The sequence below is a fragment of the Phaseolus vulgaris genome, chromosome 2 (assembly GCF_051622355.1).
Source record: "Phaseolus vulgaris cultivar YP4 chromosome 2, ASM5162235v1, whole genome shotgun sequence".
NCBI lineage: Eukaryota > Viridiplantae > Streptophyta > Magnoliopsida > Fabales > Fabaceae > Phaseolus > Phaseolus vulgaris.
Window position 1 is genome coordinate 49064490 of NC_143499.1, and position 24131 is coordinate 49088620.

The 24131-nt window shown below is 33.0% G+C and overlaps 4 protein-coding genes across 7 annotated transcripts; 1 reads left to right on the forward strand and 3 right to left on the reverse strand.

The window, feature by feature from the left end:
* Positions 1 to 592: 592 nt before the first annotated feature.
* Positions 593 to 2088, forward strand: MEE11 (RNI-like superfamily protein). Its single transcript, XM_068615198.2, has 2 exons — positions 593 to 1084; positions 1370 to 2088. Exons 1-2 carry the CDS (start codon positions 737 to 739, stop codon positions 1976 to 1978), a joined length of 957 nt encoding a protein of 318 aa, XP_068471299.2. The 5' UTR covers positions 593 to 736; the 3' UTR covers positions 1979 to 2088.
* Positions 1433 to 6653, reverse strand: LOC137812937 (O-Glycosyl hydrolases family 17 protein). 3 transcript variants are annotated; one of them, XR_016518925.1, is made up of 6 exons: positions 6347 to 6652; positions 3369 to 4352; positions 3099 to 3291; positions 2815 to 2842; positions 2280 to 2648; positions 1433 to 2165 (listed from the first exon to the last, which is right to left on the reverse strand). XR_016518925.1 is itself a non-coding variant. In XM_068615194.2 (4 exons), exons 1-4 carry the CDS (start codon positions 6408 to 6410, stop codon positions 2498 to 2500), a joined length of 1497 nt encoding a protein of 498 aa, XP_068471295.1. In that variant the 5' UTR covers positions 6411 to 6653; the 3' UTR covers positions 2227 to 2497. The 3 variants fall into 3 exon arrangements, 1 of the variants encoding a protein (XP_068471295.1); XR_011081304.2 differs by having other exon boundaries at positions 3099 to 4352; XM_068615194.2 differs by lacking the exon at positions 1433 to 2165 and having other exon boundaries at positions 2227 to 2648; positions 3099 to 4352; positions 6347 to 6653.
* Positions 6654 to 9056: 2403 nt separating this feature from the next.
* LOC137812938 (protein TIFY 6B) lies at positions 9057 to 12862 on the reverse strand. Of its 2 annotated transcripts, none has more exons than XM_068615195.2 (7): positions 12219 to 12862; positions 11418 to 11614; positions 10825 to 11114; positions 10653 to 10743; positions 10223 to 10535; positions 9947 to 10004; positions 9057 to 9444 (listed from the first exon to the last, which is right to left on the reverse strand). In XM_068615195.2, exons 1-7 carry the CDS (start codon positions 12304 to 12306, stop codon positions 9396 to 9398), a joined length of 1086 nt encoding a protein of 361 aa, XP_068471296.1. In that variant the 5' UTR covers positions 12307 to 12862; the 3' UTR covers positions 9057 to 9395. The 2 variants fall into 2 exon arrangements, with proteins under 2 accessions (XP_068471296.1, XP_068471297.1); XM_068615196.1 differs by having other exon boundaries at positions 10653 to 10737; positions 12219 to 12828.
* Positions 12863 to 19840: 6978 nt separating this feature from the next.
* On the reverse strand, positions 19841 to 23819 carry PUX2 (plant UBX domain-containing protein 2). The gene is made up of 3 exons (XM_068615200.2): positions 22731 to 23819; positions 21155 to 21433; positions 19841 to 20240 (listed from the first exon to the last, which is right to left on the reverse strand). The coding sequence occupies exons 1-3, from the start codon at positions 23628 to 23630 to the stop codon at positions 20001 to 20003; spliced, it is 1419 nt and encodes a 472-aa protein (XP_068471301.1). The 5' UTR covers positions 23631 to 23819; the 3' UTR covers positions 19841 to 20000.
* Between the last annotated feature and the right edge of the window lie 312 nt (positions 23820 to 24131).

Consider the following 24131-nt stretch of genomic DNA (forward strand, 5'->3'; position numbering starts at 1 on the left):
TTTATTTCTTAATTTTTAAATAGTAAAAAAAATAAAAATTAAATTATTGAGATTACGTAAGTGCACAATATTATACAGTATTGAAAATTTGTAGGTGAAAAGATATAAAAATGAACATTGATACGATACGGACACGGACATTTATATGACATAGACACGAACACTGGTACAATATGGTCATAGACACTGATACGAACACAAAAATATATATAATCTTTAAATTATAAAATATGAAAACACAAATCTATATATTATATAATTAAGAATGTGTTTTAATTTTTTTTTTTTTACAATAAAGATGTTTCTCATGATTCAAAAAGATTTGTTCCTTATTTTTATAATCATAAAAACAATTATATAATAAATATGAGTTTTAAAAAAATATATATATATTTTTTTTTTTAAATTATATTAAAATCGTGTTATAATTATCAAAAATTCACACACCATTTAAGAAACTTAGTTTATATAAGTGATAGTTATACCTCCATAGAGAAGGGGGTAAAGGTGGGATAAAGGGAAGTGAAGATTTGTGATGTGTGGCTGGCACACCTTGAACCACATATATAGTTAACGTGTCATACTGAGATTTGATTTCGTGTCCCTTGCCAACTCATTTTATCTACAACACTGATATGTGTCATACTGAGATTTGATTTCGTGTCCCTTGCCAACTCATTTTATCTACAACACTGATATTAAAATATCAAGTTTTGATTTCGTAAGAGAACCAAACATGGCAGAGGCATCCAAGGCGGTTAGTTTAACAGTTGAGCAGGAACAACATGAAGCAGAGCCTCCTCACCAGGCTATGTTTCTGGTCTTGACATATCTTCCTGTGTACGAGGTTGTGCTCATGTCTCAGGTTTGCACATCACTCAGGGATGCAGTCAACAATGACATATTACCATGGTTGAATCTTACTGTTGAAAGGCCTCTCAGTTGGCGACTCAATGATGAGATTCTACTGAAAGTCACCTCCAAGGCCAATGGTAGGCTCCAAACTCTCACTCTCATCAACTGCACGCACGTTACCGACGAGGGGCTCCAAAGGGTCGTGGAACAAAACCCTCTCATAAACAAGGTACCAATAAACTTTTCATGGTTTCCTGTTTTATCTGAATGAATCTGTGAGGTTCGGTGTAGTTCTTTATCAATTGGGACGATGTTAAGAAATGTATGGAATTTAGTGTTAAACTGGCTGTGTGGATTTTCTGTAAAATTAATTGAAAATTGAAAAACTACTTGACAACCATGTCTAGATCTTCACATAAGCTAGAAACTGAATGCATATAGGAGGAAAAATCAGGTTGTGCCAACATAGTAGGATTGAAGTGTTGTCTCATTTATGGTTTCATTTGGGGTGCAGCTGCGTATACCAGCGTGCACAGGTATAACCCCTGATGGAGTTCTAAGAGCAGTGGAAACACTATGCCAAAGAAGCAATTGCTTGAAGACCTTAAGTATAAACGGCATTTACAATGTACAGAAGGATCATCTTGACATGCTTATCATGAAGCTGGGAAAGAATCATCCATTAAAGGAGCAGCAAAAGCAGCAGCCTGTCTACTATCATGAACGAGGTCGCTTTTCGGTATCTAAGCATGAAGAGAGTCAACGACTTATTGATTTGGAGATATGTCCCAGGTGCTCTGAGGTGAGGATGGTTTATGATTGCCCCAGAGGGCACTGCATGAGGAGGGAATGGCCACTATCTCCATGTAGGGGTTGCAAATTTTGTATTCCAAGGTGTGAAAACTGTGGTGGATGCATTGAATCCGGAGAAGTGGAAGAGGGAGCTTGTGAAGATATATTCTGCCTTGAATGTTGGTTACAGCTTCCCAAATGCAGTTTCTGTAACAAACCATACTGTAAGCAACACACAAATTGGTGGTGCACTTCTTCAGACTCTTCATTGATCTGTAAAGTTTGTGATGAAAATTCTCACGGATATACCTATACTACTGATGTTCTATAATGAAGTACAACTTGGGATAAGTTTCAACTATTATGCACCAAGCCATCAAGTTCCTGTAACTTGTATAAAGCTTATGGCTGATGAATGATGATATTATTTGCGTTCCCGAATGTACTTAAAGGTTGACTGTTGACGAAGGCTTTCCCTAAATTCATCCAAATCATCACGAAAGAGTCCGATTCATCAGCTGTGTACAATGTCAAGATCATTATGCCAAATTATTCCAAATGATTCCAGAGACAAAATAATTCAAATTCAAAGAATAAAATTGTTATTCAAAAGGAAAAGAAACTATGCTTACAGCAATGATGTCAAATAATTACTGTCTGTTTGTACAAAATTCAATGGATAACTTTCTCATTACAATTGCTGATATACATGTTGATCAACTGGACAACTCAAATAATTTTTAGAAGGAACTCTAAATAAGGTATGTTGCGATGCAATCTTGCAGAAGAAGGTTGAAGAGAATGCCTCCATTAATTATATTCCAAAGATGGACAGAAGATGGGCCTAGTTTTACATAACTGCAAACAAAAATAGAACAACCAGACCCAACGAGCTTGTGAAAAAACCACCATTGTAGTAATATTGTGACAAACAGCTCGAACTTGTGGAATTAGATGGGGCCAGTGATGTGCCATTTATTCGGGTTCCCTTTCTCCCGTGACTGTATTTCACCATAAATATGAAACCAAAGAAGAAAAAAGATGTAAAGTAATTTAACAGCTTGGAGAGTTGAAAGAGAAGGATTGGGAATATACATTAATAAGACAGCACATATATTCAGGAAAGGAATGGCAATGAACACAGTAACAGAGGCTCTAGAATCATACCTTCCAGGAAATATACAAGAGCCATGACCTGTAAATATTGCAATGCAACAAATATCAGTTGAATTAAAATGCTAAGCAACTTTAAATAGAAAAGTGATTATGCAGACCTTCTTTGATATAGAACAATTCATAATTCATCTAATATGTAATTCTATGAAACCTGGTTATTGTGTTAAGGTGCAAGCCTATCCATGTTTACTTATTGCCTAGCATTGGTGTTCTAGTGAATGTACACACATTTGTATCCAACTCATATATTTATGTAGGAGTATGTATTGCCATACTTGGGTCTGTGGTAGTAATAGATGCAACGCCTTTGAAATCACAACTACCCGGCGATTTATCCATCTTCTGATAATATGCATTGAAAGCATATGTAGAATGTGAAACTACATTATCCGGTTCATAACATGTTTGACCCTGCAGCAAAGGGGAACAATCCACCTTCCCTGGTCCACAAGCCCAATCAAGTGCTGCCTGTAACATCTTAGGGTCAGCATTACTCTTTGCGACACAAAAGGTTTGGTTTGTTGTATCATTTGCAAATATATTACCAGCACCAGTCAAGTGTAAGGTATACACCGGTTCTCCATTTGCATAAAATAGCCCCCAGTTCTTCTCTGAGAATGGACCTGATCTTAAGTCTTCATTATAAAGCTCATAAATATAGGTGCTAACAGCAATTCCAGGATGTTTTGGAGTTCCCGTATTATTAAGGACGTGTCTGATCAAGTTACTGTTGTAAGTGTTGGCATTATCAACAGTTGCATCAGGTTCAGATGAGTCACCTTTGGAGGGCCATCCTGACTCAGTCACCATAATAGGGATATTGGTGAAGTTCAAATCCAACATTGCAAAATAAGCAGCATCAACGACTGCATCAAAAACATTAGTATAATGCAGCAGAGTGTTGGAATCAACAGCTTCCTTATTTGGAGGTAGGGGACGGAATAAAGCATAATCAAGTGGGATTGCATCATTGGCCTGCTGGTAATCGTAGTATGGATACACGTTGAGCATAAGATATGAACCTGTTGATTGCAAAAATTTAAGCATGGGAACCATGACTGGATTCCATGTACGGTTGAAAAATGCCTGGGAAGGAGGGAAAGAATCAAGGATGATAGAAGAAGAGTGCGGACTAGAGACTTTAATTTGCTGATCTAGATTAGCAGCAACAAGAGCAGAATGAATGAAATTTATGGCAGAGACTAGAATAGGGGCTGCATTTGGGAGTGTAGTTAGAACCTCAGATCCAACACATATGGCAGTGATGTTAGTTGAAGGGATATGAGCTATGACATTTCGAGTAACCCAGTTTGCTGCAGTTGCATTGGACTGACCAATGCCGAGTAACTGGTCATTGGGAACAGAAACGGTTACACGGATTCCGGTCTTGGCAAGTGCACGAAGTAAGGCTCGGTCAGCATCATAGAGTCTCACATGTTGGATACTTTGAGCCTTCAGAAGAGCAACAATCTCTGTTGGGCCTGGGATATCAGATATATCTAAACCAATGTTGACACCAATAAATGCATCTGTCAAAAAACAGGAGCGTATGAATGATCATTTTAACACGAGTTTTCTCAAAGTGACCATGTGATATTGATCATAAACTGAATAAAAAATGTCAGCAACCATCACCAACAGATAGGAAAGAGAAAAAACAATGTAATAGTTGTATAGCAAATCCAAACACGAAAAAGGATGTGCAACTTAGTGATATGGAGTAAATTACAAGAGCAATGAGGTATAAACCCTCAATCTCAATATAATGTACATCAAGTGGATAAAAAAAATTCACTGCATTTTCAGAAAAAGAATATTAACAATCCAAAACAAACCTTCAGAAACGAAATAAGAGGACCACTAGGACATTATTTACTGGCACACGCTTACCCTTTCTAGATCCTAGATTTCTCTATAAAAATCTCATAGAACTATTGAGAACGTTTCATATTGTAACCAGTGACAACACCAGCTGGTCGGTGCCCAAAATTAAATATGCAACGTGACAGCCAAAGAAATGTATGTACTTCTAGAGAAACATATGGTTCAAGGAGAATGGGGAATGATTCACTTATCTGATAAGTTTGCTCTATAATTTTATTGTTTATAATACAAACACCACCTGTCTTGTGAAAAGATGTAGCCAGCTAATAGTAATTAGCGGCAGTGCTCATAGATGACCCAATTATTCATCAAGCTAACTAATAATATCCTTAGATACAATCGAATTAGAACTGACGTTGATACATCAACTGCATTGGTCATATTTGATCATGGAGACATGAGCCATGATAAAAGTTGAAGTAAGCTTTTATACCCGTCACTCCATGTGTTTCTTGTTCTTATCAGTAATGGTAGGACCTAAGGAAACCTAAGGAGAGCATTAGCTAAAAGATGTTTAAAACACTCATATGATGTTGGTTGGTAGGTTACACATTCACATCACCAGCACCTAGCTCTTCAACCAAAGATACACAAAGAGAAATTCACTTTAATTAGCAAGCTACGAACATAAAATGTTGAAAACAAATTTGGCAACTCGGTCCATGGGAACTGAAGAGGTCAGAATGAAGTGCCACATCACCAAGATCACTTTCTAACTACTATAATTATTAAATTCTAGAAGTAAAAATATTAATGGTAGGTTAGTTACACACAAAAAACCATATAAATTCAGGCGTATTTATGTCTTTGTCTTCAAATGTCAAAATCACCCCACCGTCCACTGTCCCTAAGGCTTTTTCAGGTGACATATGTGAAGATTTATTTGTTATTCTTCTGTGTAGCCTTAGTTGCCTATTCTAGAATGCACATTTTCATGATAATGCATTTATTTATAAATGGTAGGTGGCAGATTGTCCCATCTACTATTGCTGACCTCTATGTTTAACTTTCTGGGCTGTTCCACAGCTACAATTAGAGAAGTGTAACTATACTTTTTCAACATTCATATCTGGCTTTCTCAAACAAGGGTATTTTAGTCCATTTCTTTTACAAAATGCAGTTAACTGCCAAATGCAGCAGAGTAACAGTGTGTGATGAGCTGGGACGCAACAACATTGCTCCCACCAAAGACGGGAAAGGACAGATCTTAAGCTCTGTACAAAGTAAAAGATTTTATTTTATGGCAAAAACCCTTTACTTTGAACAAGAATAACTCAAAATAAAAATGAAAGAGACACTTACCAGTTACTAATCCCCCTCTCTCTCTCCTCTTCAAATTTCAAAACAGTAATGTAAATGCAATCGAATACAGAAACTCATAGAGAAAACAAGAAAACATTGATGAAATCATAAACAATAAAGAATTAACCAATGCCACTTTCAATGGGCAGGCAGAAAGAACTGATTATGGTAGGATGAAGCTGATATAATGAGGAAAAAAACAAAAACCAATGGCCAAAAAGAAGAAGAAAGTGAAACCCATTAGACATTAATATATCCAGGGCCATGCAACATAGATAAATTAATCAACAACAACTGAGTGTGAACTAAAAAAAGGAGCATAGATTCAGAAACTTACCCCCAGACCCAGATGCAGAAATTGAAAGTGGCAGCATGAAGAACAGCAGCAGCAGCAGAGCCATGAGAGTTGAATCTGCCCAGCAGTAGCATGAAAGGAGCACTGCTTACACTGAATTTCAAAGGAAACCCACAACAGAAAAACTGCAAAGAAGGGAAATTGAAATGAAAGAAGAGTAGAAAATTAGGAAATATCCGAGCCAGTGCGAGGGAAAAGCAAATGAAATGAAAGTTTGCTCCTTTTGAGAGAGTGGAAGCGTGTGAGGTGGAGGAGAAAGAAAGAAGAGAGAGAAGCATAACATCTCCCTTCTTTATTCATTTTTTTTACTTATAAATAAAAATATTATTTTAATAAATGGAAAACAAATATTTATATAAACAAACAACTATTTTTATTCATAAAGATTTTTTTTTTAAATTAAGTAATTTATATGCGTAAAACATTCATTAAAATAATACATCGTTGAAGATACTTGTGGAGGTAAAGGATAAAGAGTTAGATTTGCGCCACGTCACGATGCGTGTCTCTGTGTGGAATCCAACGGCTGTAATGCACGTGCGCGTAACTACAAAAAACGTTTGATTATTGTGATGGATACTTACATACACAGTAGTTGTTGTTTTTTTCTTGATTTAAATTAATTGTAAAGAGAAAAGGGAGAAAAAACAAGGTGAGAAGAATATGGGAAAAAGAGAAAAGATTGTGCACGAACTTACTTTCTTAAATGCATATTCAATTATTACAATGCTGAAAAGATATAGAAATTATTTAAGAGTTCTCTCTTCCTAACTGAATGAAAATATTTTAAATTTTTAAGAAATTTATCACTAAATATGAATTAATCATGTAATAAAATATAACTATGCATTAAAATTAATTTATTTTCAGTACTCATAAGTGTTTTTCATATTAATTAAATGGTGAATAAAATTTTAAAAGGACATTAAGTAATTTCGAAGTTTCATCCTTGTTAGGTCAATTAATGCATTCGATATATTATCAGTTTTTGAGTTTGAAATTCTGTTACAGTTTTATCATTAAAAGAGTGTATTGAGGGAGAAAATGATATTTAATTATTTTTAATTTCAATTCTTAAATAATGTGAGACAATATTTGACGTACCAAAATATATATATATATATATATATATATAATATGATAAATATATATATCAATTGTTGCAAGGTTAAGATGTGAGCTTTTTGTTTTCTAAAGTGCAAATTGCTTTAGAAGAGTGTAATTTTCTTTCACCCATCTCTTAAATCAGAATATATTAATTGCCTTTATATTGTAAACTCTTTTTCATACTTTTTTTTTTAATCAAGTGGGCCAAGTTGCTTTTGGTCCATAGAATTACTTATTTGAAAAGAAAAAAATAGAAATATTGACCACAATATTGGTCTAAATCACGTGTAGTGTAGCATATTTCTATGAATGTAGTTGAGTTCAGAAATGTATAAAACCTTGCTTCTTTGGTGATTTCCATTTTCTGTTTCCTTAAAATGGTAATAATTGTTGTGTCTGTTCTTGGTCTCTTTCTTCCTTCTAATAATTTCATCAAAATTGCCATAACCAGAGACCTCAACTAGTATGAGCTTTTGGAAAACCTGATACAAATTTGCAAAGCAATGTGGAGTGTTGTAGAAAAATGAATGGAGAAAAGAGTAGTTGAAAGAAGTATAAACCCTAATCGCTTATATGGCAAGTTAAGTTGAGAGAGAAGCATTTGCATCTTTTCATGCATATGATCATGATATTTTTAAATTTTCTCACAATACAAAATCCATGACATAAGAAGGTGGGTCCAAGAATCTTTAGGCACGTTATGTTCAAAATTAATGGGTTTTTGCCTCATTTTTTAAAATATCTAAATTTCTATCCCTATTTTTTGTTATGATTTCTCTACTAATCTAGTGGGGTACCATATATATATATATGTGTGTGTGAGAGAGAGAGAGAGAGAGATTATTATGTTAAATATTTATGAAAATTATGCGATAAGAAAATATATTATTGCCTTAAATATATTAAAAAAGTGTTCCCCAAATGGAGAGGCTTATGTAATTTTTTAAAATGAAGAAAAAACGTATGAAATAAATTTTTGAAAAAGAACAAGAGTGTTTGTGTGAAGAGTCTTTGAAAATGACTTAAGGATACGAAAAATCAATTCAACGCAAAAATCTAAGCAACGTAAAACGCGCGTTATTACCAATTTTTTCATCAAAGATATTTTTAATAATGTCTAAGTTTAGTTTTTTGAACAAAACTTTGGTTTATATATGGTAAAAGAATAAAATTATTGATTAAAGTAGTTGTGATGATGTTAGCTTGTAGAAGAACCTCTTTTATTTATTTTTTGCGTAGAAAAATAGGAAAGTTGAGGTGAAGATAATTAATAAGTACACTTGTAACCTATTCACGTGAATGTTGTGTTATCATATCCATGATTTCCGACACGCATGGCCTGCAATTTTTTCCCACTACTACTCTCTTACCTTTAACACTTTTCAATTCCATTCTTTAAGATGCGTTTGGTTTGCCATGTCAAATACTTCTATATATACTAAATAACTTTTAACTTTTATGGCTAATTTTATTCCTTATTTATGTTGAAGATTTGGGTTACATTATTCACTGTGACAATGAATGGCAAATATACCTTCTTTTGTTTAAAAAAAAACAGGTTTTTTTCACAAATACAAACTAGAAATAAGAACTAAACAGTATAAATAAATATATAAACTGGGCTTTTACACCACAAATGTAAACAAATAATGAGTTAATAGTTGTCCAATGCTACAGTGTAGGAACCTAAAATTCAACCCACCTTTCAAATAACCAAGGTAAAAGCCCTACACCACAAAAATAACTACCTATCTATGAACTGAACCAAGTCTGGTACTTCAGAATAATGTCAGCATAAATTGTGATCAACCAGAATAACTGCATCTGCTTAGAACACTTTTAGGTTACTACAATATTTTTCTCAGAAATAGTTTTCTAAAGGTGCTGGTGCAGAAAAGATAGCACCAGCAAATTCTTCAGGGCCTCAATCTTCAGACTTCTTGTTGAGGGTATATGGTGCTGCACTCATCACCCTGCAACACAACACACAGCAACCTCATGAATAATTTCATGCATTCTTGGTTACACTAACTGCCAGCTTAAGCAAGGAGAACATGTACAAGACTATGCAGGATGGAATAAGGGATCAATTGAAATTTCTTTCCTCAAAATTAGATTGATTCAAGTACGGAAATAAATGTCTTAGTAAATGGTTTCAATTGCAAGTGTAAAATTTCAATATAAGCCAATATAAACCTTTTCTGAGAAACAAAATTAATGGTGTAAAATGTGAAGGTAGGTGAGTTTAAATAAAAGCAAAGTTATTACACTTGAATTGTGTAATAACTTGATGGAGGAAAAAATAGATTTGCTTTTCATTCCCATTCATACATTTTTATGATGCCAACCAAGGGAAATTACTCAGAATTAGAAAGTCCATGTAGTATAGTTATTGAACCAGAAGTTTAACAGTCCAAGGATGATAGATAAGTAAGCTTTCCTTTTTATCAAGAATAAGAATGCATATAAACTAACCTTTCTTTGCGCTTTTCTAAAAATCTAGCCAAAGATGCTTTCCGAGCCTGAGGTACAGCTGCATAACAGATGGTTTGAGGAGAAATCATTAAACTGAAACAGGTGTAATGATCAAACACAGATAAATTCAAGCTGCAGATGGATCCATCCGTCTTTAATATATAAGCCTACAAGTTGTGGACAAATATCCTATGCAAGAGATCTATGCACACAAATGAAGATGAACTAAAGAACCATAATCTGCATAGGGTGTGAGAAATGATATCACCAAAATACCTGATGTCAACATGGCGGTTGCGCAGACTACCTTTGGAGGCTCCACAATGCAAATAGGAGTGGTGGGAACTCCAGTTGTTTTAGCAGCCAGAAATTCATCAGTGCTGGTTGAGCCACTCCCTGATTGTGCCGCAGTATGTGAAGAAACAGATATAGGGCTTGAAAGGCCTGAGCCGGGTGGTGTACTTCCAGGTTGAGTAGCAGGCATACCATCGCCAGCAGCCAACTTCGAGACAGGCACGTGAACTTTTGGCTGGCCCATGTTCGGAGCTATTGATAAGCTATTGCCAGCCAACAACATGATAGCTTGAGCCTGTAAAAAGATGGTCACGATTAAAATCTTAACCACAATCAAGGCTTCATCAGTAGATAATACAAGATATACTCTCCCCGTTGGTGGAGGGAATGTGAGGAACAAAGAAATTGTAACCTTTTCAGCAGAGATATCATTAAAGACTTTGACAGTTCCCGCATAGAAGATGGTAAGTTGGGCAGAAGGCGGAGATGGTTTCACACTGTTACTTAAAAACAAGATAAATCAGAAACAGAAACAAGTTTGTGTACTATCACAAAACTCAGTTCAAGGATAAAATTAAAATTACCATGATTCAATCATTCCAGCAACAGCACCAGCGTTGGGAATAACTAAATGAGGCACAGAAACAGGTATTCCCCCAAGTGGTTGCTTCACACTAGTGCCATTCAAATTATGACCAGCAGTTGAAAAATGATCCTTCAGGAATGGACTCCCCAAGGAAGCTGAAATTGCTTGATTGGGAACTGAAAACATCTTCACATCAAGAGGACGATTCACAGAATTCATATCATGTTGTACAGAAAATGGAGTCATCGAAAAATGATGACCACCTTGCCCATCATGATTGAAAGATTTCTGCATAGTAGTAATAACAAACAATGAATGGAAGGAAAGGCAAAAAGGACATCAGCTGATACTGGAGTTTAGATGTTGAAACAACAGACATGAGTAGTTTCACATGTTAGGTTATGATCCAAAAGGGAAGTTCATTCACAAGCAGATTTTTATAACTTTTTACAAAGAAGATAATGAGAGAGACATAAAAAACTATCTTCCTAAAATACAAATTATAATGCCCAAAAAACAAATTATACCCATTTTACTTTAATTTAAGGCTAAATAAATATAAAGAGTAACTGAGAAAAGGTAGCATCCAACCTGGGGTTCACCAGCAGAGCATTTCTGAGTAGACTCAAGTGCATCTTGACTAAAGATAGATAAAAGGCCAGCTGTTATGGGACCAGACACTATCTTCTTAGTCTTATCATCTTGAGAAGCCTTGAAAGGCATCAAATGTGGAAGGGCAGATACTTTGTTCGAGAAAGGCCACTGTGCAATGGAACCCTTTCTGAAGCCTACACATACCCACAAAAATCGCCATCAACATAAGCTAGGAACACTATAAACCTGAGTTAATTGCCCAATAGACCTTAAGGGATAAAACAAAACAGATATAGAAAAGAGTTCCAGAATTAGGACCTAATCAACTAATCTGTATATTTGTTTAGAAGCACACCCAAATCAACAAAACCGGTAAGAACTTGACAGCGATTTCTTTCCCCAAATTGAAAATTTCACAACACACTCAGACGCTACTTTAAAGATATAAACAAGAGTCACTCACTGCTTAATTATTTCCACTGGTAAAATCTAACTCATGAATTCCTAATAAATAGGTGGTAAAAAATTTACACACATGGAAAGTTTTGCACCAGACAGAAAAAAACTTACTACGTTAAAAGAAAGAGCTAAAAGAGAAAAACTATTACAACCAAGGAAATCTATGAACACAAAAATGATTTTCTAACATAAATCACCCCACATGCAATCAAAGAGAATAAATTGAACCCAGAAATTAAAAAAAGAAGCCCAGACATAATTCACAAGAAAGAGTGGACCTTTGCAAGAAAGCAATGAAATATAGAAATTAAAAAAATGAAGGAAAAGGTTGAAACATGCCAGAGTCTTCGTAGCTATCATCGTTGATCTCCTCCTTCACCACAGTTCGTGGTTCTTTGGAGTTCAGGCCCATGAAATCTCTCTCCATTTCCGAGACAAAAAGCACAACCCAGTGAAATTCAAAAAACTAAAAATTAAAAATCCTCTTCCTCGGAAAACAAAAGGGAAGAAGCAACCTTGCTCTTGACTCAGAAGAAGAAGAATAAGAAAAACCAGAGAGACAGAGAAAGAAAGAAGAACAAAGTAAAAGATTCCAACTGCATCAGAAAAAGGGAAGTCCAATGGGGTCGTGTTTCACACGAGTTTTGTGAGATCTTAACCGTTAAATCGTGTTTTACAAGAAAAGAAAAGACGGGTCATCAAACCGGTGGAGCGACAGGGTGAACCGGTAAAAGAGCACGTGCCCAATCCTCAGAGTGATTCACATGAAGAACAACCTATGAAGCTTTGTCGGTGACAGTGGTTTAATGTAGTGCCACCTGGTGAAATAGCGCACGTGTATACGACACGCAAGGAGAACTTTAACTCGTGTCACTGCAGTGGAGAATAAAGTCATCTGCTTTCTTTCTCTTCTCATTTCATTGATTCCAGTGGTTAACTCCTTCTTTCTTTCTACTTTTAACAATCATACAAATTTCATAAACAACGGATATCTTCTTTCAATTTTTAAAATAACACAAATATAAAAGAAAACATAATATCATTTATTACTCACATGCTATGCAACAACTGATACAGACAGTACGATACAGATACCAACATCAAATACGTATAATTTTTTTAAATATATATATATATATATAATTATAAATTATATAAATTAATAATAAAAAAATTATGTGTATAGCATAAAAAAAATATTTTTTATGAATATTATTTGTTTTTATTACGAAGTGAACTTTAAATCTAACACAACCCCATAAAACCAGCTCATGAAGTGAGATTTGCACCCACTTATATACAATAAAAGACTCTAATCTCTAGTCGATGTGGGATCTCCAACACACCATTCACGCCGAGACTACCAACTCGTGCATGGGACTATATATTATGGTGGTCCGATAGCGGATGGCCTGATAAACCCAACAAATATTCGCTATGATAGGCTCAAAATGGCTCTGATACAATAGACTTTAAGCCTAACTCAATCCCATAAAACCGGCTCATGAGATTGAGGTTTGCACCCACTTATATAGTCAATGTGGTATCTCCAACAGTTTTTTATTTTTATAATTATAATAAAAAATTATACAATAAATTTAAATTTTAAAAAATTAATATATTTTTTAAAAAAAATATATTAAATTTATTTTAAAATTATAAAAAAATTAATAAATATTTTTTAAATTAAATATATAATTTAAGAGACGTGGTTGAACTAATTTTCTTTTTTCTGGTTACCCGACCTAAATTGAATTAACATACATTGCTTCAGACAAAAGAAACAGTCAATCATTATTAAGTTTAACTCTCTTTTTTCAACAAAATTCAGAATACTTGATCCAACTTGGTGGATCATATTTAATAATTTAGGTATACCTTCACATATAACATCCCTTATGACCACATGTGGAGGTCACAGTCAAAGCTACAAAAATTATTTATTTATAAATTAAAAAAAAATATTATATTTTTCCTATTTCTTTTTTGCAAAAGTGCATGTGTACATTGATATATGTGTTTGTGTTATGTTATAATGTGCAAGTCCACTATAAATAAATTATCCCTTCAGAGAACAGATCTACCACTCATTTTTTTCAACTCTGCCATGTGAATTTAGTTCATAGAAAATGTGAAAATTTGTAGCTACTGGTTTATTATGATTATTTCAATGTAAATTATATATAAAGTTAGTAATCAGTGAAGAGTAGAATTTATGAATTAAAAAAACTGTTTTCATTGCCAAAAAAAAATTATAAATATCTCACTAAAACTTTTTTATAACTTATTATGTGAAATATTTTTAAAATAATATTTTTTATTTTATATAAATTATTATACAAAATATATGTTTTTTCATGAAATAATATATAAGCAAAGCAAATGTGACAAATAAAACATTGGAAAGAAAACATGTGCGGCGGTCCCACGTTGTCTTCACCAAGGCTAAATAAAGAAACCTAATTATTTATTTTAATAATTTGTTTAATCAAAATATCTAAAATAATATATATATATATATATATTTTATTTTTTATTTTTATTTTTTTTGTTATATAAAAGTACCGTTTTTATTACCTTTTTGTTAAGTGTTGTTTTATTTTATTTGTATTTCATTAATATAATTTTATTATTTAATCAAACATATAATTGTACAAATCTCAATTTAAAAGTAATCATTTAACTCTTTAATTAACAAATATCATACAGTTCATAAACTTTTATCATTAAATAATTGTTTTTTACTCGCTTTTAATTTTTGTTAATATAAAACATTAACTATATCTTAATTTGGTTATTTAATAATATAACTTTTCATATAAATTTTTTGTCAATTAGAAGTATCATTATACAAATAGTAATGCTAACATTTGGTTTGATAAGGCATAAAAACCAGATAAAATGAAAAACTCGCACACTAAAAAACAGAAGAAAGAAAACAAAACATGTTCTATCTTCATAAAACGAAGTTGCATAATTATTTTGAAGGAGAAAACTAAAAAAATAATCACCACACATATATGTTGATGTTGATTTCTGATATTTTAAAATTATTACAAAGAAGTAAAAATATTCTTCTTATTTCTTTTAATAATGTAGTGTCATTTTCACCAAAGATGGCAAGAATCTTTCATCATCAATTGGCACAACTTGAAAATAAAAAAATTGTGTATGGTTGATACAAACATTAATGAAAAAATAATAAAATATTTTTTTATTTTCATGTTTTTTCATTTGTTATTAAACCCATGACTTAAAAAATCATTCTTTTTCGACACTTTGTTTACAAACTTTTTCTTCTCTTGAAAGAAATAAATAAACAAAGATTTAATCTCAAATTAGTTGAAGAAGAAAATAATTTAAAATAAAGGAAATCATTTAAGACTTTTTTGCTTATATTTCTCATTGATAAAAATAAAGATGGTTTAGCGGTAAAAAACAATAATCTTTTATACTGTTTAAAAATATTATATATCACTACTTTGGTAAAAAAAAAATTATGAAATTTATTTCATATTTTTATTATTTTAGTAATAAAATTGATATAGATTTTAATGATATAAAAAATTGTGCTTTTAAGATTAGATAATTTATATAAAGTTTATTTATTATTTGGATTGATAAGAGAAAATTTACATGAGTATAGTATGAAGTTTGAATAAGATTTTCTTCTCTTGAATTATGTTATTTTTTTATTCATGTATTATTGTTTTCTCTTCATAATCTCATACATTAATTTCAATATCTATTCAGAAGTCAAAGATAAATGAAAGAAGTTATTTCTGTCCCATACCCTAATTATTTATTGGTCAAATTATTAACACAAGATTACTTAATAAAAATCTTAATCAGTAGTCAAATCTCTAAACAAGCCATCATCGTAGATTAATAAGCATTTAAACTTAGATAAAACTCTGATGATAAAAATCTATCACCATCACAAAATAATATAAACAAATAATCAAATAAATAAGTCAAGATTTAATTCAAAAACATTTATAACTCATTAACACATCGTAATTAAATGTCATATAATGTTTTTACATACACTTTTAATATAAATAATAATTTGTTTATTATACAATTATGCAATTGAGATTTTAAAATAAAAGCAATATATTTGTAAAAAAAACCACTTTGATGTTGATTAATGAGAATAATTCTGCTCAACATATTTTATATTCTCAAAAGGAACATTAATATTATTATTCATTGTTACTAAGAAACCTACCATTGCCATTAATCAGTATTTGATATAGTGAATCACCAAAATTAATATAATTTTTATTTGGTGGCAAAGTTGGTGATGACAACTTCATGAATAAATTTAGCACACATTGCAACACTTAATTATTGTTGGCCTGCTCATATATTAGTCGTGTATTAATATAGATTATCTTTGCCTCATTAATAATCAAACACATTCATAATTCTCAATATTAAATGCTCTACAAGTCAATCAAACGTGACAATCATTATAATAGATAATTATTAATTAATAACATTTGGGACACGTTGTTATTAAGAATATTATTTTTTTCTAGACTTTAAACAAATACTATCTAAGAAACTATACTTGGCCCAATGAAATTATTTTAAGATACATAAATGCATCTTCAATTCATAATGTAAACTTAAAAAAACTTTGCCGGCACCACAAGAGAAAATATAAACCCACTTAGTGTAAAGTTGCACGTGCATGAATTAGATTTTTTATTATTATTAGGTACGTTCTTTACTATTGTATAACCAATAATTGTTTAGTTCATGGTAAAAAATACATATAAGATGTCAATTTAACATAGGGATGGCAAAGCGGGTCGGCCCGCGGTCCGCTGGTAAAAAATGTGGGGCGGACTGACCTTTTCAACCCGCTAACCTGCATTAGACCGTTCCGTATTAGTCCGCAACTCGCGCGGGCCAATAGCGGGGCGGGCTGGTCCGCTAACCCGCAAGAAAAAAAAATTCGCACTTAGCAGTAGCAAGGCAACGTAATTAGGTTTTAACAAAATTTCAAAGAAAGAAATACAACACAATCGCGTCAATAATGTTTATGTTTAATGTTTTTGAATTAATGTTTATGTTTATGTTTAATGTTTTTGAATTAGGTATTTTTAATGTTTTGGAAATAGAAGAATAGTGATATTTGATATTTATCTTAATGTTTAATGTTTTGATGTTTGACTATGTTTGAAAAAGGAAGAAAAAAATTTTAGGTTTGATAGTAACAAATATATAGGTTTAGTTTGACAATTTTTTAAGAACAAAATGTAAAAAAAAAAAAAAAAGTTTTAAAAAAAAAGAAAACGCGGGTTGGTCTGCAAACCCGCGAGCCAACCCTTATGCGAGGCGGGTTGAGAATTCTAGCCCGCGATAACTTTGCGGGAACCCACATTTTTGCGGGCAAATGCAGGGCGGGCTGGTCCGCTTTGCCACCCCTAATTTAACATACAAATTCCATATAAACTCAATAATTATCTTGAATTTAGTGAAAGTATTTCTATTAGGCCTTGTTTACAAGAATGCAATCCAAAATTATGATATAATTTGCAAATGTATTTACGTTGAAATATAATATTTCTTTCTAATCTTATTTATGTTAAAAATTCAAGTATGCGTTTGAGTTATATAAATTGATAAAAAATAAATTTTTAATCAATATATCGCGCTTTAGAGATAGTCTCATGAGTTATTATACGAGTTATTCATACTTGATTGGAGTCAAATCTTTCTAAATATCTCTTTGAATAATATAAAATTAAAAATAGAAAACAATAGAAAGATTAAAAAAAGAACACGTTTGAAGAAAAATAGAAATTTATTGATTGAAATAATTTTTGATAAAACTGAATCCACTACTCTTCCAAAAGGCAGAAAAAGGTAAAAGGTGGGTGGTAGAGTTTTTGGGTTTAGAAATGGAGATGCAGATCACATGCATTGGTTTGGTTTACTGATACAATAATAAAACTCACTTACTCCAATCATTTGGTTTGGTGTTAGTCATTTTTCCATAAAGAATGTCACTAAAGTTGTAAAGATTGTAAGGTAAGCATTACTCCTTACAGATAGAATATATCTATAAATAGTTGGGAAAGTGTCTTTGAATAGTTGGTAGATGCATGTAAGGGTTATGCACTAGGTTACTATAATACTATAGTAAGTTGAGGTTAATGATAATTTATATATTTATTTATTTTTTAATTTATCGAAATATCTTTTAAAGATGGAATCGTGATAGAATATCAATTTCTAAAGCATATAATATCTTGAATTGAGGTTAATGATAATTTATATATTTATTTATTTTTTAATTTATCGAAATATCTTTTAAAGATGGAATCGTGATAGAATATCAATTTCTAAAGCATATAATATCTTGAATGTGATAATTGATATGTTATGTTTCGATCTCAAGTCGAGGTCTAAGGGGAGTGGATCCCGGGTCAATCACCGCATCCGAGGTATTGTCCGTTTTGGAGGTCGGTGCTTCGTCACGGTTTTGTCCTTAAAAGGCGTCTCGAAGGATGAAGGGAGGAGGGAGTATATAAACTACCCTTGGCCTCGATTCCTGAGCGATGTGAGACTGTATTGACATACGGGGATATGTTATATCTCATTAAGGTCCGAAAAGTTTTCATTTGTTTGTCCACGGATGAAAAAAAGAAAAAGCTGTAGTGTGTGGTTCTATTATTTTTCATTTCATCTTCTCTTTTTTAAACTATGGATCAATAGCCCTATATATGAGTAAAAGGATAGCATTTGTTTCAATGAGAGATATCATCATTTTTTGTGTTAACTAGATGATCACGATAAATTTTTATATATTTAACTATTTTTAAGAGGTAAATGTCTAATACTTATAAACGTCAGTTTACTACTTAGAGAATATAGAAATTGTAGTACAAGTTGTCTAATAACCAGAATATTATGTCATTTGATAACCAGTAACTTGTAATATAGGTTATCTTATCTTATGTTAATTAATTATTATTACTGTATTTCTAATTAGTATATAATTGTGTTTTTTTGTTTTGTTTTGTAGCCCTACCTAACTATAGATCGTACATGTTACATGTGAGAGAGAAAAAGTTGCATGCTATAACTCTTATTAAGTAATACACTAGATGATTATTTAATTATATTTTGTTTAATGTGTTTTGGGTTCAGCATTTCTTTTTAGTATCTTTTTTTATCAAAAAGGGTTTCCTATAAGTATGACTAACAATCAATATTAAACTGTTTATTAATTATTTAATTAGTAGGTGCACAACAATTACCTTAGTCATTGTTAAGGATTGGTATTTAAAACCCAAAAATCTGAATTACTTAGTGAGACTTTTAAAAATAATTTTGATCTTTTAGACAAAACCAACTACAATTGTAAAACTCTAGTGAATAAATCAAACTAAATTAATGTTTAGAGCATAAATATATTGTAATGATATCAACTCCATTGAATTAATCCATACTTGATATTCGATTCAATATATATAAATAAAAGTGGGGATCAAGTTACTTTAAGAGGAACTTACATGAACTATTCTGAATCAGAATCTTTCATCTTATTTAACATTAACAATTCAGATTAATGGGCCATAGGTACATTAATAGACTATATTTATATATTAATACCTTGTTTGTAAATTATGCAAATGTTTAAGAAATAGAATTTGAGTGAGGGTTGGTAAAGCTGAATGATATGAAGTCTAAACCCTTATACCATTAGATTGTAGTTGAAAAGAAGAAAATGTTTTTCCTCCGATTCTAGCACTGACTTGCCCAGGCTCAGGTCCTGAAGTAACATTATCAGTTATCTGAAGATTCAACACAATTGAAAACATAGAGATCAAATCACAGTCTCACTAATAGAGAGATTAATCCACATTAAAGCACGGGAAGACTACAATTATCCACCACTTAGATCCAGTTTGGCAGTAATGCCTCATGAATGCAGCTCGGAATTGATTCATCACAGTGATTTATTTGTACTGATATATGTTAAAGTATGACAGTTTAATAGAAAATTATCAACTAAAAATGAGTATACAAATTAGTATATGTCCACAACAATTAAAAAAACCCTGGAAAGTACAAAAATATTGTTCATACAAAACAAATTGCTTAACCATTAACAAGTGGTTCACTGATTTCAAGCAATTCATTTTTGAGACCGGTGAAAACAACAGAATCTGTTTCCAAGGGCTTGAACTTAATTAAAGCTGAAGGTACCAGGTCCTCTTCCTCTATTGTTTTAGCATTATCCCCTGCTTTTGGAAAACGAGGGATCACACGCCGTTGGACAACTACAGGATGCATTAGGTCAAATTGCAAACCTGGTTCTTTTAGTGCTGAGCTGACAAACTATTACACCAACACGTCAAAATATAATACTGCTCAGTTGCTGACTTAAAATAAACAGAGACAAAACATTTGGGGAACGAAAACAGAACAAATTATCAAAATCCATTCAAAATGTGCTACAAGCGTTTACGTGCCAATGAAAAATAGGTCAGGTTATTATCCAATTAGAGACTTGTGTGTAAATTGCAATCGTAAAAATGTAATTGTAAGTAAAACACAATAGCTCTTTTAAGTTTTTAAGTTAAGGTGTACGTCCTCTTGCTGGGGGAGGAACAGATCCTAGTTTTCTGCTAGCCCATCTATTGCAAAATATGAAGTGGAGGACTTTTTTGTTGAAATGAATAAATTCCATGGTTGAGTTCAAAAACAAAGTTCCAAAATAAATTACCTGTGTTTGCTATAACATGCACTAATGAAAATTGTACGTTGCAATGAATAATTTCCATGGTTGAGCTCAAAAGAAAGCTCTAAATCAGATTACTATTGTTTTGCTATAATATGCATCAGTGAAACATAACAATCATCTAATTGTAAATTGCAAAATGTTGACGTGTAGATTTCTGCGTTGCAACGAATAATTTCCAAGGTGGAGTTCAAAACAAAGCTCCAAATTAGATTACTGGTTATCATCGTCAGAATGCCCAAAATCCTTTGTTAAACGCAATCAAGTTACACATGACATTTGCCAAATCAGCGTCGTTGTTTCTAAGAAAAGTTTCATGCCGAGCAGCAAAGTGAGATCTATCTAAACGTTTCATGTCGAGCAGTTAAGTGACATCTATCTACGATACCAGTGTGAAGCATTTTGAACCAGATGTAACTTGCTACACTACCACATCACTACATGGACAAACAAATTCTCGGTCCAAAACACATAAAACAAAATTTAACAAATCAAGTAGCAAAGGACAAACCTCATAGAGAGCAGTGGTTGGTTCCCATGGAGCAAATACGGCTTGAAGTACAACTCCATCGGGAAATTGAATCCTAATAATAGTTTTTGTGTATCTCTTCCTGGAGGCTTTTGCTTGTTTTTCTTTAAGTGACTTGGGGATCAAAAGCTGAGAATCAGCAATCTTTTTTCTCCTTAAATCAGCTTCTCTTTTCACCTCTTCCGCTGAAAGCTTATAGAAGGAATCTGGTAGCTCAATTCTAGCTGCAACACTTTCAGGGACAGCAAAGAAGACCTTCACCTATAAGAGCCATTTTAAATGGGAAAAAACAGCATATACAATCTAAATTTAGTCGATTACGTTTACTTAATTGTGAAAAGTACTAAACTGCCAAACTAACAAGAAAGTGATGATACATAATTAGAGCTTTGCAGAATAATAACTAATGCACATATGGAAGTACTTGAACGATAAGGAGAATTCACACACGGTTAACAGATTCCGCAACTGATTTATAAAAGCCAACCATTAAAAAAGTATATCCTTCTTTAAATTAGGGTTTCTGTCTCTCTGCCTTTCCTCTTAAGTAAACGAATAGAAAACTTAAACAAGACTGAAAATTACTCGCATTCAAGTCAGCAGGTTATCGCAGGCACTCCAAAAGCTGCTTTAGCTTGGAATTATAGGCTAACAAACGGAGAAAAAGAAAAAAAAAAGTACAGATGCTAAGAGGCTTGATTAATGACATTTTGGATCGTATTTTTCCTTGCCTGACTTAAAAGCAAATTACAAATATAGCATGCAAGATCTTCACGCAGAAAACTTCAACCTTGCATAAATTAAAACTGATGCATTCCGTTTTGAAGAACAATAGCGACAAACTCAAAGTAAAGTATTTAAACTTCATGCGGGATTTTTCGTTTATGAATTATTGTATTAGGATGGGTTTCTCTTGGGGTGTTTAATCTTGGGCACCATTATAATAGGTTGCCCAATTAGCATTTTGCTTAAACCTTTTCTGACTGTGAAATTAAATTTTTAAAGAAGAATCTGGATTATTGTTCCTGCCATATACTTACTCTATCAACCTCACAAGATAAAAAATAAATAAACCGGCAGATAAACAGCCTAGTTATCAACCCTAGTTTTCAGAATGTCCAAAAAACCTGCAATTCACTAAGGCCTTACTTTTACGTCCAGAAACAAAAGCAAAGAAATGAGGATAACAAAGAAATCTTACGCTACAACTTTATGCATGAAAGTTATAGCTGGACACCAAACTCAATGGAAATGATTAGTTAATGACATAACACGCTTCATATCCTTTTCTTAACTCTGCTGTTCAGGTATTAGATATCTTTGAGGCTCCTAATAAAGTTAATGAGATTAAAGCCAAGCAGTGGCTTTCTAGATCCTCAACATAATCTATTCACAAGCACAGTTCCCAGCCAGAATATGAATTGAAAACAGAGAAAAAAAATTACAATGGCTAGACTTAAATGCACACCCAAGATACTGTTAAAAGCAAATGAGAATCAGATAATGGACTTATTTTCTCCATAGCGCCGTTTCAGAAGCATTATCAACACAATTTTACCTGTCTGTCGACTTGCTTTGGCTCGGCTTTCGCACCCCTCTGCGCAGAATTTGCATCCTCTCCCTTAGGAGGTCCTTGTTGTTGTTGCAGAAGTTGTGATTCCAGTAACGCAATTGCCTCCTTGATGAATTTTATCTGCTCCTCTCTGGGAACCTCCATCACTGCCCATGTCTCTCCATTCTCCTCCCTGAGTTCAAACCCCAGAAAACTGAGCAACTCGACTCCCCCAGCAATATCACCAACAGCCTCTTTTATCTTGGGATTATTCATCCTGATCCTCCTAAACTTCACATTCTCAGGTTCCCTACCAATATTCCTCAAAAGTTTGAGAACAATATCAACCGATCCCTCAGAAGGATTCCCTGAAATGTACGTCCCAACACAAACCTCCAATTCACCAGTAGTGTTAGACCCACCCTCACTCTCTGAAACCCCGTTTCCATCATCACCTACAGGCTCACGCTCAACAAGGTTGCTCAAACAACCATCCACGTGTTCAGACACAGCTTCTTCGGATCCGAAGGGTTGTTTACAAACGGGACATTCGTACACGTTCAGTGAATACCCGTTCTGCGATCTTTTGGAATCAGTGACCAACGAATCAAACGGGTCAAACCCACCACCATCTTTGCGAGGCTTCTCGGTGCTTCTACTGGGCTCCGCATCGTGGGGCGAGGGTTTGGGAGTGGCTGAAGTGGGTTTGGGATTGGGATTGGATGAAGAGGGTTTGGAATTAGGGTTGAGCGAAGGAATGGGGCGAGGGGTAGGATTGGAATTGGCGGGTGTAGAAGAAGAACCGAGGACTCTACCTTGGCCCTTGAATTTTCCAGATGAAGAAGAGGAGAAAGGGTTGTTCACTTTCTTCATGAACCCTTTAACCTTGTCTTTCATGTCGCCCATGGCTGAAAACCAAAATTCTAAGAACAGATCAAAGGGCTAATGGAAGAGATCAGTGGGTTTGAATCGAATCGCATAAATTGATTAGAATTTTGGGGAGATTGATTAGAAAAGGTACATAAGTAATCAAGAACTTGAAGAAACGTTAATGGGTTAAAGGAAGAGGATAAGAAGAAGAAAGAAGAGAGGAACAAAAAAAAAAAAACCTTGAAAGAAAGCACAGAAGAGAAGAATGTGCAGAAGCTGGGGTTGACTTCAGACCATTTTTAACATTCATGAGGAAACTTGTCCAATAAGGTTGCGCCACCTAATCAAACCTTTTTTTTCAATAAAAGATAATCGCGTTTAATTAACTTTTAGACATAAATTAATTTTGGTCCTTGAAACACGTATATGTTTGAATCAAATGAGATAGAGAACTTGAAGTTAAAACTGTTCATTCAATTACAATTATTTCTTACTTGACTTATCCAATCTAATTTTTTTACTTCGATAATTAATTAA